The sequence below is a fragment of the Vigna angularis genome, chromosome 8 (assembly GCF_016808095.1).
Source record: "Vigna angularis cultivar LongXiaoDou No.4 chromosome 8, ASM1680809v1, whole genome shotgun sequence".
In the NCBI taxonomy this organism is placed as follows: Eukaryota; Viridiplantae; Streptophyta; class Magnoliopsida; order Fabales; family Fabaceae; genus Vigna; species Vigna angularis.
This window is the reverse complement of record NC_068977.1, coordinates 30,850,968-30,869,116: the sequence shown is the minus strand read 5'-3', so window position 1 is coordinate 30,869,116 and position 18,149 is coordinate 30,850,968. Positions and strand designations below refer to the sequence as shown.

General features: G+C 31.9%; 3 protein-coding genes across 11 annotated transcripts; 2 read left to right on the top strand and 1 right to left on the bottom strand.

The window, feature by feature from the left end:
- The first annotated feature begins 3,370 nt into the window (after positions 1–3,370).
- LOC108344073 (uncharacterized) lies at positions 3,371–5,099 on the top strand. Its single transcript, XM_017582540.1, has 3 exons — positions 3,371–3,374; positions 4,235–4,620; positions 4,893–5,099. Exons 1-3 carry the CDS (start codon positions 3,371–3,373, stop codon positions 5,097–5,099), a joined length of 597 nt encoding a protein of 198 aa, XP_017438029.1.
- A 2,118-nt stretch (positions 5,100–7,217) lies between these two features.
- On the bottom strand, positions 7,218–11,122 carry LOC108345894 (uncharacterized). 5 transcript variants are annotated; one of them, XM_052867145.1, is made up of 10 exons: positions 11,027–11,122; positions 10,330–10,416; positions 10,060–10,198; positions 9,907–9,967; positions 8,867–8,905; positions 8,630–8,656; positions 8,149–8,261; positions 7,761–7,992; positions 7,599–7,651; positions 7,218–7,510 (listed from the first exon to the last, which is right to left on the bottom strand). In XM_052867145.1, exons 3-10 carry the CDS (start codon positions 10,165–10,167, stop codon positions 7,331–7,333), a joined length of 813 nt encoding a protein of 270 aa, XP_052723105.1. In that variant the 5' UTR covers positions 10,168–10,198; positions 10,330–10,416; positions 11,027–11,122; the 3' UTR covers positions 7,218–7,330. The 5 variants fall into 5 exon arrangements, with proteins under 5 accessions (XP_052723105.1, XP_052723107.1, XP_052723106.1 ...); XM_052867147.1 differs by having other exon boundaries at positions 7,605–7,651; XM_052867146.1 differs by having other exon boundaries at positions 10,060–10,173.
- Positions 10,686–16,241, top strand: LOC108345896 (uncharacterized). Of its 5 annotated transcripts, none has more exons than XR_008244811.1 (7): positions 10,688–11,164; positions 11,241–11,316; positions 12,624–12,750; positions 12,887–12,957; positions 13,337–13,418; positions 15,473–15,525; positions 15,929–16,241. XR_008244811.1 is itself a non-coding variant. In XM_017584742.2 (7 exons), the coding sequence occupies exons 1-6, from the start codon at positions 10,799–10,801 to the stop codon at positions 15,491–15,493; spliced, it is 747 nt and encodes a 248-aa protein (XP_017440231.1). In that variant the 5' UTR covers positions 10,689–10,798; the 3' UTR covers positions 15,494–15,525; positions 15,929–16,241. The 5 variants fall into 5 exon arrangements, 2 of the variants coding, with proteins under 2 accessions (XP_017440231.1, XP_017440230.1); XR_001833748.2 differs by having other exon boundaries at positions 15,877–16,241; XM_017584742.2 differs by having other exon boundaries at positions 10,689–11,164; positions 12,620–12,750.
- The last annotated feature ends 1,908 nt before the right edge of the window (positions 16,242–18,149 follow it).

The following is an 18,149-nucleotide window of genomic DNA, read 5'->3' as shown; positions in this document are numbered from 1 at the left end:
TCTCACTGAATTTTTAAAATCCACTGATATTAATACATTAAAAAAATTAATATAGTTTGAAACATTAAAATTAATATTCATTGAATACATTTTGAAAGATTCAGTACAAAAACGATATAGAAAAACTCTAAATTTGAAAAAGGAAAATATTTAAAATAATTTAATCTATGTAAAGGGGAGATTGTGGACCCATTCAAACATTTAAAACCTTCCCTCCAATCAATGACCATGCAAGTTACAGATGGTTTATTACACTTATTTTTATCCATATATTCGACTTCGCCTCTGTAAAAAGGAATGAACTTTTACGGATATACTATTACTCCATTTATTAAAAAGTTGATTTTAAGTCTAATTCAACTCCACAAAATCATCTTGTAGAGTAAAATTTGTATTTATTTATAAACTATGAATTAGTCTTATCTTTCACGCCAAGGTATATATATCTTATTTATGAGATTAAATATTTTTATTGGATAATCTGATAACATTGTACTTACTTATAAACTATGAATTGATCTTATTTGTAATCGATGCGAGATTTTCAACACCATTAGACCAATTACAAGAAACATAACATGACTTTGTGTTTATCAGTTGCGAACTAAATAAATCTGATTCACAGTTTTTGTCTTATACTTCGAAAGATAAAATAAAATAAAAATATTAAAAACTATACAAGATTATTAGATGTGGTAAAAAAAGTTATTACACAAGCTATTTAAATTTGCATTTCTCTTATGTATACGGGTGTTTTAAGTGATTTATGATATAATTTTTTTATAAGAAAAAATTAAGGTGGTAATCTCCGTATTTCAGAAATATATCTTAATTCATAATGTTTTACTTTCATCGTTAATAGAATCCACATAGAACACAGCTGGTTACTGTAGCATGCATAAGACGACAAACTAAGTTATTGTTAATGCACAAAAGAATTTGCAATTAAAGACAACAAAGTTTGAAGTTGAAATTTCGATGTATGTGAAATCATTTGAGAATCCCTTTTCAATTGAAAAAAATATTGTGCCAAAGGTGGGAGGATGAGATAATAGACTTTTAAAATAATGTATAATTTTAAAAATTAAAAATTCTGAGTTAAATTTTAACTTACTTATAAATTTAGATACTTCTAATTAATTTTTAATAAAATGTTTTGTGTATTATGCTAATTTTTATATTTTAATTAAATATTTATTGTTTGATGTTGTTTTAGATGATTGTTGTTGTGTTTTGTCATTTTATTTTTTTCCACTACATATAAGATTTTGTGATTAATATAGAATGATTATATTAAATGAAAATAATAAGTTATCTTTATTTCTTTAATTAAATTATTATTTATTAAATTGTTCTTATCGTGTTGAATTTTTCGATGAAAGATTACTAAATATATAAAAATATGAGTTTAATTTACACAATTGATATCATATTTAATTTAAAAATCTTAAAATAACAAGTTTATGTATTTTTATCTTATATGAACTTTATAAATTTCATTTAAGATGAAACTTAAATTCATAATTGAATTTTCAAGACTCTGTCAGAGGTGACTATGACAATTCATTACTGGCTATCACATTTTAAGAAAAACAATAAGTTAATTGTTTTACTCTAGATGTGATCATTTTTATTAATGGCAAAAACTCAACAGGAAAAAATAAATAAGACGACAAAATAACTATGTCATTCCGTTAATAGAAAAATTAAAAAACGGATAATCAATTAAAAATACAAAAAAATCAATACTCAATAAATTAATAAAACTTAATCAAATTAAAATAAGATAATACAATAAATATATAGAGAGGAAAAAAAGAAAAAGAATGAACATAAATTAATGACTTTAGGCTTAAATTTTCATAATAGACCCATTTTTATATAAAATTATGCAAATAAATGTGTTTTCGTTATTCATGAATATTAAAATTGTTTTGTGCATTGTAGAGGGCGCTTGTTTAATGCATGATCCACGAGAGAGAGAAAAATAGTACTTAATAAAGATATAAAAAAGAGAAAAAAAGTTGGGTATTACACGAAAATTAGTGTGGTTAAAATGGATTCAAACCCGTGAGCTAACTCTGCTCACCACGGGTTTGAGCCAGGTTGAATTGGAAAAAAATGCAAATTTTTTTATACGAGTTAATTTTGATCCGGCTCACTAAGAACCTGGCTTACACGAGTTGAACCCGTGGTGGGTTGGATTGGCTCACCAACCCACCTATTTTTTTTAATTAAATTAATTATTCAAATTCTATTTTTTTTATTGAAATCAAATTAATTAAATTAATTATTCAAAATGCATAACCTTTACCCCCTCTGCAAATAAAACCCTAAGATTATAGATTGGATAATATTATAGATGTGTGGATTTATCAACTCCAATTTAATAGATGGATAATATTATAGATTGGATAATTCAGGAATATATCATTTGTTTTATCTTGTTTTTAGACCTATCTACAACAGTTTTATCTTGTGCTATATATTTTTGTTAACGACTATATGTAGTTTCTTGGTCAAACGGTTGTGTATGTCTCATTAAATTAAATTGATAAAATTTTATGCTTGATAATATATATAACAATATATTTCTTTTGTTTCATTTTCTTTTATATCAATTGGTCCAATTATTACTGTTTCAATTTGATCGATCAAAGTAACATGTTATAAGAATCTGAGAAGAAGAGGGTGAAAAAAAAAGTTAATTAAGTGAGTAATGAGCCAACCCGTTTAACCCACCAACCCGTGGTGGGTCGGGTTGGGTTCGAATTTTTTTAGCTTGCTAATAAATGAGTCGGGTTGGGTTGACTCACTAAGTGACCAACTCGTGGTGGGTCGGGTCGGGTCGGACTGGGTTACCCATTTTGACAGCTCTACAAAATCATAGGGGAGAGAAGAAAATGTGCAGATTCCTTCGCCACGTCAGCTAAGAGTTAACTCCGCTTCTGCCAATTTAACGGGGACTTGATTCATTCAATTTTAACAACTTTGGGACCTAATGTATGTACTTTAAAACTGGGTACTAAACTGAAAAAAACCACTTAACATAGGGATAAGTAAGCTATTAAGCCTATGTATAAATGATGTATTATGAACTATAATAAATAAAATATTTTTAAGTCTCATATTTGATCATTTCTACTGGCAATATCTTTATTTATTGTTATTTTTTTCACATGACAATATTTATTTTCATTTTTAAGTGTTCAATTACAAAAATCTTTCATTTGCTATATAATATAAAATATTTATATTTTTTCTATCTTTAAAGAAACAAAAATGAATTATTTTACTATTAAATATTTCATAATATCATATTTTTTTGTCATGATTTTCAATTTTTATTTTTATAAAAATTAATTAATAGATGGGTACTTATACTAGTACACAAGTATACTTGTTATCCAATAAAGAAGAGAATGAAACACTATATATGAATGAGGATACTATATGTATCTATGTTGGAAGTCTCATATCGACTAGAGATAATGCCAAATTATAATATATAAATGAGGTTGAATTAGACTTAAATCTACTTTCTAATAATGTATGAGGATTTAAAAAAGATAAATATTTTTCTTTAATGAATATGAATTTTTTTCTTTAAAAATGAAATAATAAAATCTGTCCAGTTCTACCATAAATTATTTCTAGGTTTAAACCCTCTGTTGGTCATCATATTTGTTGGTGAATCTCAAAAGTGGATGATCGTTTTTTTTTAGGTCTCAATTGGATTCCTATACTTGTAAAATTGAGCCAATTAAACCTTTTCCGTTAACTTTTCACTAACAGCGTCTAACTGTGATTACGTGGTTCAGGCTCATGTGCATTCTTTGATTACGTGGAATTTTATTTAAATTAAGGGATTATGACATAGGCCACCGCGCGTTCTTCATTCAGTCAGGTCATGGGCTTCGTCGCCGGCCGCCGGTCGTGGTCGAAGCTTAAGCTTCGCCGACGACAGTCACTCCACGACTCTTGGTTGAAGGATGAAACAGAGGATCCTCATGTTCATAAGTGACAGCCATAATTGTGAAAAGCCTACTCAATGAAACTCATTCAGTTCACTGCAATTTTCAAATCCTCTGAAATTTTCAAATCCTCTGAAGTGAAGAAACTTATCTTTTTCCACGAATTCGTTGATCAGTAACATTCCACGAACAACATTTCTCAGTGCTAAAAAATTCATAGGACTGAAGTGATTTCCTTTCCATAAATGAACTTGTTACAGAAGATGCCAAGGGAAGATACCTGGGACAATGTGTTCCCCTTCACAAAGCAGCACTGAAAGGTGATTGGAAAGAAGCGAGTAAAATGTTGGAACAAGATTGGGAGCTGCTTACATCCGCCATAACAAAGGGTTGGGCCACAGTCCTCCACATAGTAGTGGGTGCTAACCATGTTCACTTTGTGGAGGAGCTACTAAAGCTAATGCAACCTGATGAATTAGAATTGCAAGACTTAAAGGGTAACACTGCATTCTGCTTTGCTGCAGCAGTAGGGAATGTGCAGATTGCTCAGATCATGGAGAGAAAAAATGAATCCTTGCCAACAATCAGGGGTGGAGGAGATTTCACTCCTCTTCACTTGGCTGTTTTACTGGGAAGAACTGAAATGGCATGGCATCTGTTCCCTAAAACCAAACAAATATTTCAAGAAGTCGATTGGACCACAGTTTTCTTTCTTTCTATAAACTGTGGCCTCTACGGTAAGCATTTTTTCTTCACAAAATCTTCCATGCACACCGAGAAAATGCAATTATTGAACATCAAAATGCAGACCGACCCATCATTCTTATTGTGTATCAAATCACCCCGAGATCTATATCCTACAAGAACATAAAAAACAATGATACCCAGTAAATGGTTTAAAGTTGTCATTTTTATTAGAGAGAAGAAATCTACGGCGGCCATCGGCCATCGGGTTGGCACCATGGAGGAACCTACGGCGGAGGAACCATTGTCATTGTCTCCAGCGTAACCTTTACCCACCTCGAAGACCAAATCTGGGCCCAAACCAGCGATCCCCACCGCGAAGCAGAAGACCAAATTAAGCGTCTCACCAAGGACCCTCAGGTCGTTCTTGCTCTGGTCTAGCAACATGCACACTGTCAAAACCCCCAACATCCGCTTCCACCGCCGCCAACAACGCCCTTCTCCTCTTCCAACGCATCCATCGACAGCCGCGACCTGAACGCTTCTCCACCTGCATCATCGAACACCACCACGACCTCGTTAACGAATCCAATCTCTCCCACATCGTTTCCCCCTTCCACTCCAAGATTCGGCTAAGCCCCAAAGCCCAAAAAAAAAATCAAACAATTTCCAATCTTAACAATTTTTAATTTATCCAAGAGAGCGGATGTTGATCAGAATGTGACATGGAACCTTGACTTACGTCTCTTTTGTTTTATAATCAGTATTTCAAGGACTTGGTTGCGGGGAGAGGGTTTCTCAACTCTGATCAAACACTTTTCACATTCCCACAGACAAGGGAGTTTGTAAGATTCTTCAGTACAAATCAAGATCAATTTTTCAAGGCCTTTGTAGAAGGAATGCTTAAAATGGGCGACTTGTAGTCTGGTCGACCTGGGAAAGTTAAGGTTTGAACCATCTTTGGTTAATTAATTTTCGTCTTTTTCTTCACATTCCAACTTTTCAGATTATAAACTCTTGGATAGTTTAGTAAATGAGAAGACGGCCTGGCTGAGAAGCAGGAGAGCGACGACATGGAGGCCATAGACGGTGGAAACGTCGGTGGTGTAGGATCAGAAGGTTTTGTCTAGTGACAGGTCAAACACAGATGATTTAAATAACAAATTCCAGATAACATAGCTCTTATAAATCAGCATATTATATGTACATCACTTCAGCAAACTTTAACGAAAATGACTTACTTGGTTTAATTTTTTAAATATATGAATTCAATTAATTCAATTTTATAATTATATAAATCTGATTAAGATAAAAAAAAAGATGACCTAAATATAAGGATCAACAGATGGTTTAAACTTTATTTCTATTAAAATTTGGATTTCCAAATAGTAATTTTGAATGGATGTTTAATGTTCATAGTTTGAGAATTTAACTCCTTAGAAACTGAATTTTGAATGGATTTTCAATGTCTGTGGACAACCGTTCATTGTTTATTCAATTATCTAAGAACTTGATTTTACTAATTTTTTGACACCAAAAATACTGTTTTATAATAAGAATTCGGTTTCTCAAAAATCATATATTCAATCTGCACATTGTAAAGATCTATTGTAGTAGATCATGTTGACATAAGTTCTTTTTGTGAATTCTTTTTCTTTTGAAATGTGTTTAGTTGCAGAAAAAAATAATCATCAAAAGGTCGTAAAATAATCATTTTTCATAGATTATCATAATAATCATTATAGTATGGTCAAGGTTTTTATCATAATCATTTTTCATAAATTATCCCAAAAAGGTCATAAAATAACTGATTATTTTGTTAAAAATATGTTAAACCAATGAAATGACAAATAAAGTGTTATTTCACAAATATTTTAACTAAGCATTCGTTACATAATTTTTATTTCATCGGATAAAACGGCTTATTGAACAAATTTATCATGAAACTCATTGAAATAGTTCAAAAGGAATTTATAAAATTCCTGAATCATTTTCAAGATACGAAGGACCATTACAATCAAGTTTATGTTTCAAGAAGACTTTAATACCACTTGTGTTACAAATAATTATCATTTTGATTTAATTTCAGACTTTCTAAAACTAATTTTAAAATTATAATTAGGTTATTAAATTCAAAGATTAATATTTAATAAGCTATACAATAAGAACTCATATTTCTTTTCCTATTTGAGACCAAAATAGAAAAGGAAGATGTCAATTTTACATTTATATAAATCACTTATTATTTCTTTATAGTAAGATGATGCCAATTGATTATGACGAACTATCAAACAAAAATCTATAAACAATAAATTAATAACTTTTATCTTGTTTCATCTAAATTCATTTCATGTCATTAAATGTCAAGCATGTCCAAAATATGTTAATGTAAAATCCAAGAAGGAAAAACTAAATCAGAAAAATGGTCTAAATTGAACGAATTTGGATTTTTTTGTTGAATTTTTGGTAATATCCCTCAGCTTGATGAGATGAAATAGAGTAATGGTAAGATAACATACTTATATATTTAGTTGACACATATGATAAGATAAAATAATCTTAAAAAAATGAATTTTTATATTTTTTTCAAGAAAGATGAAAATAAAAAAAGGGTAATGTCAAATGAATAAAAAAAATGTGTCAAAGTATCATTTTCAATGAAATATACAAAGTCACAACCTAAACAAATTTTTGTGAACTTTGGGAACCAATCGACAAGTCAATGAAACTCTACTGGATGTTCTTGATATATTCTTGTACTCTTCCTTTCCTGTTGTATCCAATGCATCCTCCAAGTTAAATAAATCTCCATCTGATTCCTTGTATTTCAAAGCTTGAGTTTCATTTACAGCCTAAAAAGGACAGATTTTGAAGTATGAGAAAAATTGATTTACAATGAATTACTTTGTGCAGAAAGAAATGTAGTAATCTGTACCCTACCCTTACCCCATTGTAGCAATGTATCGCGCAATCTTTTATACCGTGCAAGTAATCTGTGATCACACACAAAAATGTGACTAAATTTGAGCAAGAACAAAAGGTGTTAAGGTTCATAAATTTGTTGTTAATATAGCATTACACAAGGGTTTACTATAGCAGTACCTGAGTATGCTTTGTCCTTGAATATCAGTAAACTGCGAGGCATCAATAAAACAGAGAAAGGGTGGTGATCATCAAGCCACTCATCTTTCCCAATCTCAAAATCAGAATCTTTCTCAATACCATCTTGGGAATCCTGTTTGAATCTTGCATGGGGAGTGAAGTCCATGACTACAGGAGATCCAAGTGATAGAATGGCTACTACTGGAAAATAAGCAGGTCCATCTTGATGTGGCTTTAGAATAAGAAAAATCATTAGGAAATAGTAAAATACACACAAAAACAGAAAAATTTCAAAACAGAAAACACAAAAATCAATGATGAGATGTTACATAGTCTAAAAGGAAGAACAGATGAATGGTCATAAGCAGGGTTGAGGTTCAGGACAAACCATTATGCCTTGATTGTGCTGGTATTCGTTGATAAGAACATGGTTCATTGCTGATGGGAACAGCCCAGATTCATCATATATTTTTTGTGTGAGATTTGTTAACCATGGAGGCACTGCATGAGAGAGAGACTACTGATAAGTTAGCAGCATATTTGGAAAACAACACAAACAAAAGTTACTTGCAGAAGACCAACCTTATTTCATTAACACAATATTATCATGTATTCTCCCCTTTGAAAGTTGGTCAAATTAAAAAATAATCAAGTGGAAAATGGCGATCAATGATAACAATGTTTTAATCATCTTCATTTCATTTTTCAAAAGTCAAAGCATTTTGCTCACAGAGGAGTGAAGTTCCAGAAACGGGTCCAAAAAGTATACACAAAGGCAACAACAAAATAACACTGATGAACTAAGATGATGACAGAATCATTTAATAACTTTTAGTCTGAACAACAGGAAGTGAATCAACAGAATATACCCTTTCTGGTGTGCCATTTCTTTTCATCTTGCAGCAGGTACATAAAAAAGGTAAAGCAAAAGTAACTAAAGGACTGGCATAATAGTAAAGCTCGGTTGTCACTGTTAGAAACTACCAAAATGCAGGTTTCTCACACCTAGAGCATAGAGGTTTCTCATATCCAACAGAAAATCATAGCAGGTATTTGTGCAGATAGCATATCTAGATCATAAAAGAATTGCAGATTTCCCCACTTACAAACTTGAGGTAGAAGGCCCTTCTCGTGGACAACACCACCTGCAGTCAACAATCACCAGACAATTGATAAGGAAAATTTCACTTCAAATTTGCTAAACATTTCCATTTCAATTCATCGTATGAGGGAATAAATATAAATATTTTTGACAAGTGCATGCTCAAATTATACAGAGTGTGTTTGGTATGTGGTGTCCTCTTTCCAAGGCATGTTGAACACTGACATGACTCCTGGTCATTGATTTTCAACATGTCTTAGTTTATATTCAAAGTTTGACAGTAACTATTTAAAAACCCTGATTCAACCATAACCTTAAAAATTGCCTTGAATGAATACAGGGACTAATTCTAGTATAGGTACCAATTTGAATACCCGTACAATAAAATTTCTAAAACTTAAGTACAGAGGATATAGCATACAGAAATATAGAAACATAAACATCAAAGTATTAAAATAAAAAAAAGTAAATACCGTTTTCATATTATTCTAAGTCAGGCGAGCAAAAATATTTAAGAACTTAGCGTTATCTGTCATGCATGATCAGATACATAACCATGTATGCACACCTAATAAAAAAGGATAATAACACTTTGACAACATTTTTTTGACAACTTTTTAACATATCATTATGTGATTGGTACAAAATTATTACCAATCACAGAATGACATGTAGATGATGTTAAAATGTTGTCAAAATAATGTTGTCAAATTATCATTATCTAGAAAAAAAACAGTATCAAGTACATATAGCTGGTATAGGTACCACAATGATTCATAATACATGACAATAACTGAGTAGATAAGAAAAATGATATAATCATAAATCATATCATCAACTTCCCCAAAACAGTAAAAAATAATCTGCTGGGTATTGTAATACTTATAAGGCAAGTTCAGTTCCTCAATTCACTTTTTTCTCCATGATTTATTCTTTCTCAACTCCAACCTTCCAAAAGTTTGTCAAAAAACCATTTACCTCTATATCTGTATATTCTACAAAAAAAGCATAAAAAAAAGGAAATTAAGAAGTGATGAATCATACCCCAATTCTGTAGCCTTCTATTCTTTAACATCTTCCACTTTGATGCAGGGGCTTCATAAATCTAACAACAGGCAGAAACCCCATCATTAAAAAAATGAATATTTAAGAAACATTAAATAGAACAATGAGAAGCAGAATGAGAGTGAGTACTACGTTGTTTAGAAGAAGGCTTTGGTCACTGTCCGTGATGAAGTCAGGAACGTAGAAGAGAGTTGGCAAAGACCCAACTTTGTAGCGACCCAAATTATCTTTTTCCTCCATTACTCTCTGGCAAATCAAGGTTTTTCAATGTCTTCAAAAAGGAAATAAAAAGAGAAACTTTACCACAACAGTGTGTTGGCAATAAGCATGCTAAATATTTAATCAATTATACACATAAAGGGAAAAGGGTTTTATAATTTGAGAGAGTGGGAAAGAGAGAACCTGCCGGGCCTGCCGGAGGTGCGGTGGCAGCGGCGGAGAGGAGATAGTCGTTCGAGTTTGGGCGGTGGGTGACTTGAAGAATCTCAGCTTTACACAAATGCAATAAATAAATAAAGATGATAAATTATTCTCCAAATATATATCTTTTAATTATATATATCTTTTAATTATTTTGATAATGTTTTAACACTGCCGTTTTAAATATTTAATTAAATGATTTTTATTATTCATTTTAATGAAAAGTATCTTAGGAATAATATTTTTATAGACATAATTAATAGAGTTAAACTATATGAACTAAACCTTGTTCAGTTAATTTCATCCCTATGATGTATGGTTTGCTATAAAAATTATCAAAATTTAAAAAATCCATTTTTCAATTACAACATTCCTCCGATCAAACCGTTGTTAAGGTTCCAAGAACAGAGCATGATTTTGCTTTTGGAGCCATGCTAAGGGTGGTCTAACAATGGCACACAAAACCCTCTTCAGACCAACTTTCATTCTCACACTCCACAAAATGCCCATTCCAGTTTCATACCGCTCATTTCGCCCCTCTCAACAACCCTTTTCCTTCCTCAACACCCACCGAATCCCACTTCCTGCAACAGCAAGAACAACCAGCAACACTCACACCCACTTATGGTGCTCTAATTTCAGCACCAATACGGCAATTGAGGGTTCAGAAAAATGTTACCTTTACCTCACGGACGAGGATTTGATGCGGCAGTGCGAGATGGATACCTTCAAGGCCTCAGGACCTGGTGGTCAACACCGTAACAAGCGCGAGTCCGCAGTGCGCCTCAAACACCTCCCCACAGGAATCATTGCTCAGGTTTCTCCCCTTTCCAATCTCAAAATCTCATCTTGCTTCATTTCACGTCATGGGGTTGTTGTTGTTGCTTGTTTAGGCTTCAGAAGACCGCTCCCAGCACAAGAACCGCGCTTCTGCGTTGAATCGCCTTCGCTCTCTTATTGCACTCAAAGGTATCCGTTTCACTGTTTGTGTTGGTAACCAGAGAGGATGTGAAGGATATATAGATCATAGGAATTAGCTAAATAAAGAGTATGCGCAGAAGGTAACATGTTGAACTGATAAAAGATTAAAAAAATGTACATGGTGCTCTTATACATGTTATATTACACTGGGCATTAACTAATCCCAACAAATTCACTATAAGTTACTTACTCTGATAGAATTTTACACTTATCCTAGTTTGTTTGCATGCTGTTCCTAGTTTGATTGTTTGATTCATTCCTTGTTTCTTGTGTCACATTGCAATTTGCACGTAATGAATCAGCTGGTTGACAAAATTTTTGCGTAAGACTGCTGTGCTCAAGTGAGTGCACTAGTTAAGTGTGAGTAAACCCTCTCTCTGGCTTGTTTATTTAAGTTTTACCAAAGGACAAGCTTTTGGCGTTGTTGTTCTTATAATGTGAGTCGACTGAGTTGAACTTTCAATTTTAATGGAAAAAATGAGAAATGTTTGTAATGCGCTCTTTATTTTTGGCTAAAATTGATTGGAATCCATATAATTTTGTAGGTTTCCCTTCTTATTTATTAAGGTTCACTTTTGGTTTTACAGTAGTTAATAATTTTAACTAATAATAAAGGGTTAGAAAGATCGTATTAGACGTTGTATTGCTAGTACTCCTATTGGATAATAGCATAAAAAACTTGTAAGGAGTTGCATTTAAATGCTATTGTCCTTTACCAAAAGCTCACATTGGTCCCCAACTTTGGAAATCACTGTTCTTTCTGTGGATTTAAATGACTTGAAGTTTTACTGAAGTTAGGGACTAAAGAGTGGGACTATACAGTTTCAAGGACTAGAGTGAGAGTTTACGCAAGAATTTATCTTAGTCTGAAATATATATGGTTTTACTGATAATTAACTACTGAAAGAAGGGAATGGCTCAGAGATCCCCCTTGTTCATGTATTGAATTGGGTACCAATGAAGTTGGATCAGAGATCAATCTGGCTCAGGGGCACAATTTGATTGGTTCAACTAGTTAAATTGGTGCTTGTTGAACATAAATCATTTGAACTAGGTAACTCATTTAAGTAAAATCAGACTGAATATATACTGGTGCACAGTATGACTGATTGAACTGACCACTTTGGTCTGTGGTTCCCAACATTGACTTTCAAGTGCTATGGGGAGAGTTTTTATTTTCCCCCCTTTTCATATTCAGGATATATTTTGCAATGAGATAAACAATCTTTTTGTTTATAGTAAGCAATTTGCAATCTTTTCTGACAGATAGCATGTTATTTTCTTGATTTAGTCAGGAAAACGGTGGATCTTGATCCTTATTCACCGCCTCGAGAGCTTCTTCAGATACTTCCTCCCAAATCATCCATTAGAGGGTCAGATTGTGGTCCACAAATTGGACCTAATAACCCAAAATTTGCATTGGTATGTTGTTAGAGGCATTTGTCTCTTTGCCCCTTACCTTTTATTTATTTCTTCTTTATTTAGTTATATAATCACTCTGCTAGTTAAAATTTAAAACTTACTTGCAGCTGAACTATGCTTATGGTCCTTCTAACAGGGAATGCAAGCTCTTTTGGATCTCATTTTTGCAGTTGAGGGGTCTGTCTCGGAAGCTGCAAAGTATCTTGGGTATTTGATATTTGCATTAAGTATGAGTTTTTCTTGTGGTGTTTTCAAGTACATGGACCTCATTGGTTACTGTGATCGTGGCATTCAAGATTTATAATATTTTTATTTAGAGGGTTACTTTTGAGGTGAACAAATGCCTTTTACGTGCACCTATGTGAATAATTGTTACTACTTTCTAATGAATGTATGCTCAAAGATTTTATTATTGCTACACAAGTTGACAAAGAAAATACACAGTAGTTTCACTATTCTCGATTAACTGAAATATTTGCCCTTTTGTTCTAGGCTAACGTGAGATGTTTATTTTAATTACTGGCCTACCTATAAATTGTTAAAAACTTTTCTTTAATTGTTTTGGTGTTTATTAATTCTATTGCAGGTTATCCACTGGGGCACTGTCTCGGTTAATCCTATCTGATGAATCACTTAGAAAGGAAGTAAATGATCTGCGGGCATCAAAGGTATACCTTGTGGGAGATTCTCTTGAATGATACCAGTATTTTATCTCATCACGTAATACTTTATTTAATAAGTGGTTACATAAAATGAAATGCATTTCAGATGGGATTGTTAGCACCCGATTCCTGATTTGGAAAAATAAGGAGGGGCCCAAGGAATCAATTGGGCAAGCCCCTGTTAGCTACTAATTAGGCCTTTATACTTGATTAAACCATGTTAGGAATAGAGTAAAAGTGTAAAACTGCTAAAATTAGTTAATCAGTTAGATTGTGAATGCTATCAATAGAGGCCAGGACATGTAAAGTGAGTTAGTTAATCAATGAGTTTTTTGGGTGGGAGAGACTAGATTCTTGAACTCATGGAGGCTTTTGTAGCAACACATTCTTTCTCATCTTCAAAAACTTTGGATCCCATTGATTTAGTAGGAGAAAAATATTCAATCTCTACGTTTTGAAACAGTGTGTATCGAGGACCTGTTTTTATGATATGTTCAGACTAAAATATGCACAATAAACTGTTTTTCTCATAACAAAATATATAAATATTATATGTTGTAATTTTCTTTCTATTTATTAGGAAATGAGAGAGTTAGAGATATGATTGACATGGGTAGTTACAATCTGGACAGAAGTTCTGTTATAAATGATTCATTGTATTTCAATTGGTTATCTTAAAATTTGAATTTTGGCCTATTAACTGTCTAAAACCAGCTTGTAAGAGGGGAGTTTTCCATTACATTTATATTTCATATCACTAGTCGGTATGAGAACTCTAATACTTCAACTTATACCAAAGACTAAAACATTTACGGATGATTTGATAATGATTGTATGCAAGCAACTTGATAGGTCCAACAAGAATCACTAAGATAGATGTTGATATCATTTCATAATTAAGTTTAAGTCTAATTCAATCCTATAAAACTCACTTGTAAAATGAAGGTTGTCCTCCTCATTTGCATATACTGCTTTAGTCTTCGTTGATCTTGGGATCTTCAACAGGTTATGTAAGGTTGTCTTCAGACAATCTGTTAAAGGTTTTTGAAGCTTTTGACGGAAACTAGGTGTCTGATTTTTTCTGAGAAGCTGATACAGTTATGTGCTGTAACATGTGTTCATTTACATTTTTCTAGAGGCTTTTTTCTGTACAAAATTTTGTATTAGATTCATCAATAAATAGTTTGCATAGAAGGATATTATTGGGTGATTGATTGATTTTTACACCTGGAGAAATTAGTTTTTAGCTTGATATGTCTGCGATCCTAATTTTTAAAATCCTTGGAAATCTTGTAACTAATTGGGGGAGACTTGCATAAAATTAAAGGTAGGTAGAAACTGTTTGAAGATGAGTATCTTCCACACTTCAAGTTCAAGCATCAAATATGGGTGGATGTGTAATAAGTGGTAACTGGTAGCCAGTGGTAACTAGCCACCGATAAAGAAGTTTTCGTTTTTGTCCTTTTTTTTTAAACTTTATTTGTATGTGCCAAATGCTGAATATTCCTATTCTTGGAAAGACAAATATTCTTACATTTGCTTGGAGGCAAAGATCATTTCAGGAAATTGAACATCACAGGATTGTTGTAGTTGTGTGCTCCTGCAAGAAACCTCAGTCCAAATACGATTTAGATATGAAAAACCTTGTGATGGGTTTCTCTTCCATTCATTGGCTCAAAAGGGATACCTGTCTGAATTATTATTGCTATAGATTAATCTTTCTTTTTGCTATTGTGAAGGCTCAATTTTCAATGGAGATATTTTAGTTATTTCATTGCTTTGTACCCTGTTGAATGCTGGTGAATGTTTTGGAAATACAAGACATAATCTTTGGTTGGGTATCCAACAGTGACATGCTTCCTTATTGGCTATTCTACAATGTTAGTCACTAAACTGCATTCATATTAGATAATAGTTCTTCTGTGATGGACAAAAGATAAGATATGACTCCATCTTTTTCTTTTCGAATAGTATTGCTATATTTTGTTCTCAGCTTCATAAGAAAGTTCTATATTTATTTTATCTAACTACTGGCAATCTACTTTTTGGAACGTGAACAGGGTATGAAGCCTCTCAAGTAGAAGAAGCTCTCAAGTTTTCATTCCTTATGAAGGTACAATTTATTCCATTTCCTGCTAATCATACACCAACAAATTTGAGTCACCATTTTGGGTATAATTATATAATAAATAGTGAGAGAGAAAAACTTCATTATCTTATAAACTGGTCAGATAATGGAAATTATGTTTCTACTAATTGTTATTTTAAATGATACCATGCCAAACATTCTGTTAGGTTAGTAGTGTTTTTCCCTTAGTCAAATCATAAAAACTTGAATCCAGTTGCAGACTTTAGCTCTTAAACTAAGTGGAAAAGAAAGGATAGATTTTAGTCCAATATTTAGCAAATTCATTATGAAGAACATGTGATTTCCTGGAGTTATTTATGACATTATTTTGTGCAGTTTTTTTTTCCTGTTCAGACTTCTCATAGAGATAAGGGGTTCTTTTATTCAGAAGACAAATCTTTGAACCTGTACGAGATATTTTTCCATCAAAAAGCTGATGTTGGCGATGAAAATACTGAAGCTGGTGAGAAGAAAGGTGTCATATGGCTGAATTTTCAGCTTGTAGAAAACTCATTCTTTGAAACTCAATGAGCACGTTGAAAAAGCTGGTGCTTTGAGGTGTGCTGAAGGGAACATTGAGATGACAGAAGATGCATTTCTCTGAATATCAGAACTTTTGAAACAATATAAATTTCTTGATATTCTCACACTGCATACGAGTTATAGTCTCAGTTTAATGACTATATTTTTTCGGTGGAAATGTGAAAGCACTTTTACACTGTCAGCAGAAAATTATCATTTTGATGATTTTTTAGATAATCATTGGACCCTTTGAAACATGGTCATTGGAAAAAAATCCATGATGATTTGTGATTAAATACAATGTGAAAGTGTTTTAAATTGTTTATATATAATTTATTTTCTCTTTTATTTTTCTCTCTATCAGTCATGAAATTAAGTTGACAAGATGAAACACAAAATTTAGGTACTTGTAGCATTTATTTTATGTATATATTCTTTTTTTTCTTGATTTTTTTTGACTGGGTATGTCTTTTATTCTTTATTTGTTTCTACAGAAACCAGTATCAAATTGTTCCTGGAAGTCATGATTCTAACAATATTTCTTCGAACACTCGATGGCATCCACTAACAAAATGAATATATAACATTTTATTGGATAAGAAACGTACATGTAATCATATTCCTTTGGATTTATCTCTTCCAATTTTACAATAGTGTTGCTTTTCAAAGGAAGACTTGTGAACCCCACCTTGGTTTAATTTCGATACACTTTTTCAGTAAGATAAAATAAAATGAATTAAGAAGACACAAATCTTTATTTTTTCCTCAAAAGATCAAATTAATTTGTGCATCTAAGCTTTTTAAAAAGTTTATGGATTTCTTTTTCATGAGTTCAAATGTGTAAAAAGTAATTTGAATGTAAAGAAATTTTATCTATTATATATATCTATATATATATATATATATATATTACTTTTTATCATAGATCAATGAGTGTTTTATTGATTCTCTATGTTTTATAAATTACATTATTTTGGTTAAAAATGCTTTTGAAACCTTTTTTCTTTGGATAAGATTAAGAAGTGTTCTTAAGAATTACTTAATAAGGAATTAAAAAATTGAGTAAAAATGTTTTTAATTTCTTTTAAAAAATTTAAGTTTGTTTTTAGTCTTTAATATTTGTGTTTGTTTTTGTTCTAATTTTGAAACACATGACATTTAGTTTTAAAGTAGTTTAAGTAATACTTTACAAGCATTATTAGATATTGATTTTAGACTAAAGTTGTATGTTTTAAAATTAGATGGATTAAAAATATACAATATATTTTCTGAGACAAAAAAGTATATTTTACAAAAAAACAAAAATTGTCACCAGTATATTCTGAACATAATTTCTTCTTATTACAGTTTTAAAAAAATATATTTAACCTTTAACCAGGTCCAACTGTTTGATAAATACTGAAATGAGAGTGTGAGAAAGATTTGATATTTCTAGGAAGCCAAAATCTGGTTCCCCCAAACCATGTTTTAGATGCAGATGTGCATCTCATGCAAAGCATAATTCTTTTTGCATATTTTGTTTGGCTTATGCTCAAGTGAAACATATATTTCTTATCACATTTAACTTAAAATTTTCTTAAATAGCTTTCATTTTTCAGAATGAGGACCTGCTGAATTCAAAACTACAAACCAGAAACCAAACATATGCTTTCACTGTTCTTACTTTTCACCTTTCTCAGAGTCAAATTCCCATCATGTTACTAACAAAGTCCACAAGCAGTGGCTGATAACTGACCACTTGTTTTTGGATGAACACCAAATAATAGTAAGTCCTAATTGGTTGAAATTCTCTTTTCTCCATTTTTCTGTTGTGGAGATTCTGGCTTATCTTGCTGTTTCTTGACTTTGCTTTGTCAATGAGAATATATCAGTAAATGAACAGTTTCCCATTCTCGTACTAGCCACACTGAACAGGATGAGGGGTCTGAGTCACTGTGAAGGATAACATTTCTTTATTTATAATGCATAGTTTATGTGCACTATTGGCTTTGTCCATTAGAAATTTGCCAACCCTGAAAATGATGCCTCACAACACAATAATCTTAATGCTTCTTTTACACCATCAAGTTGGAAATTGAGGAATCCTC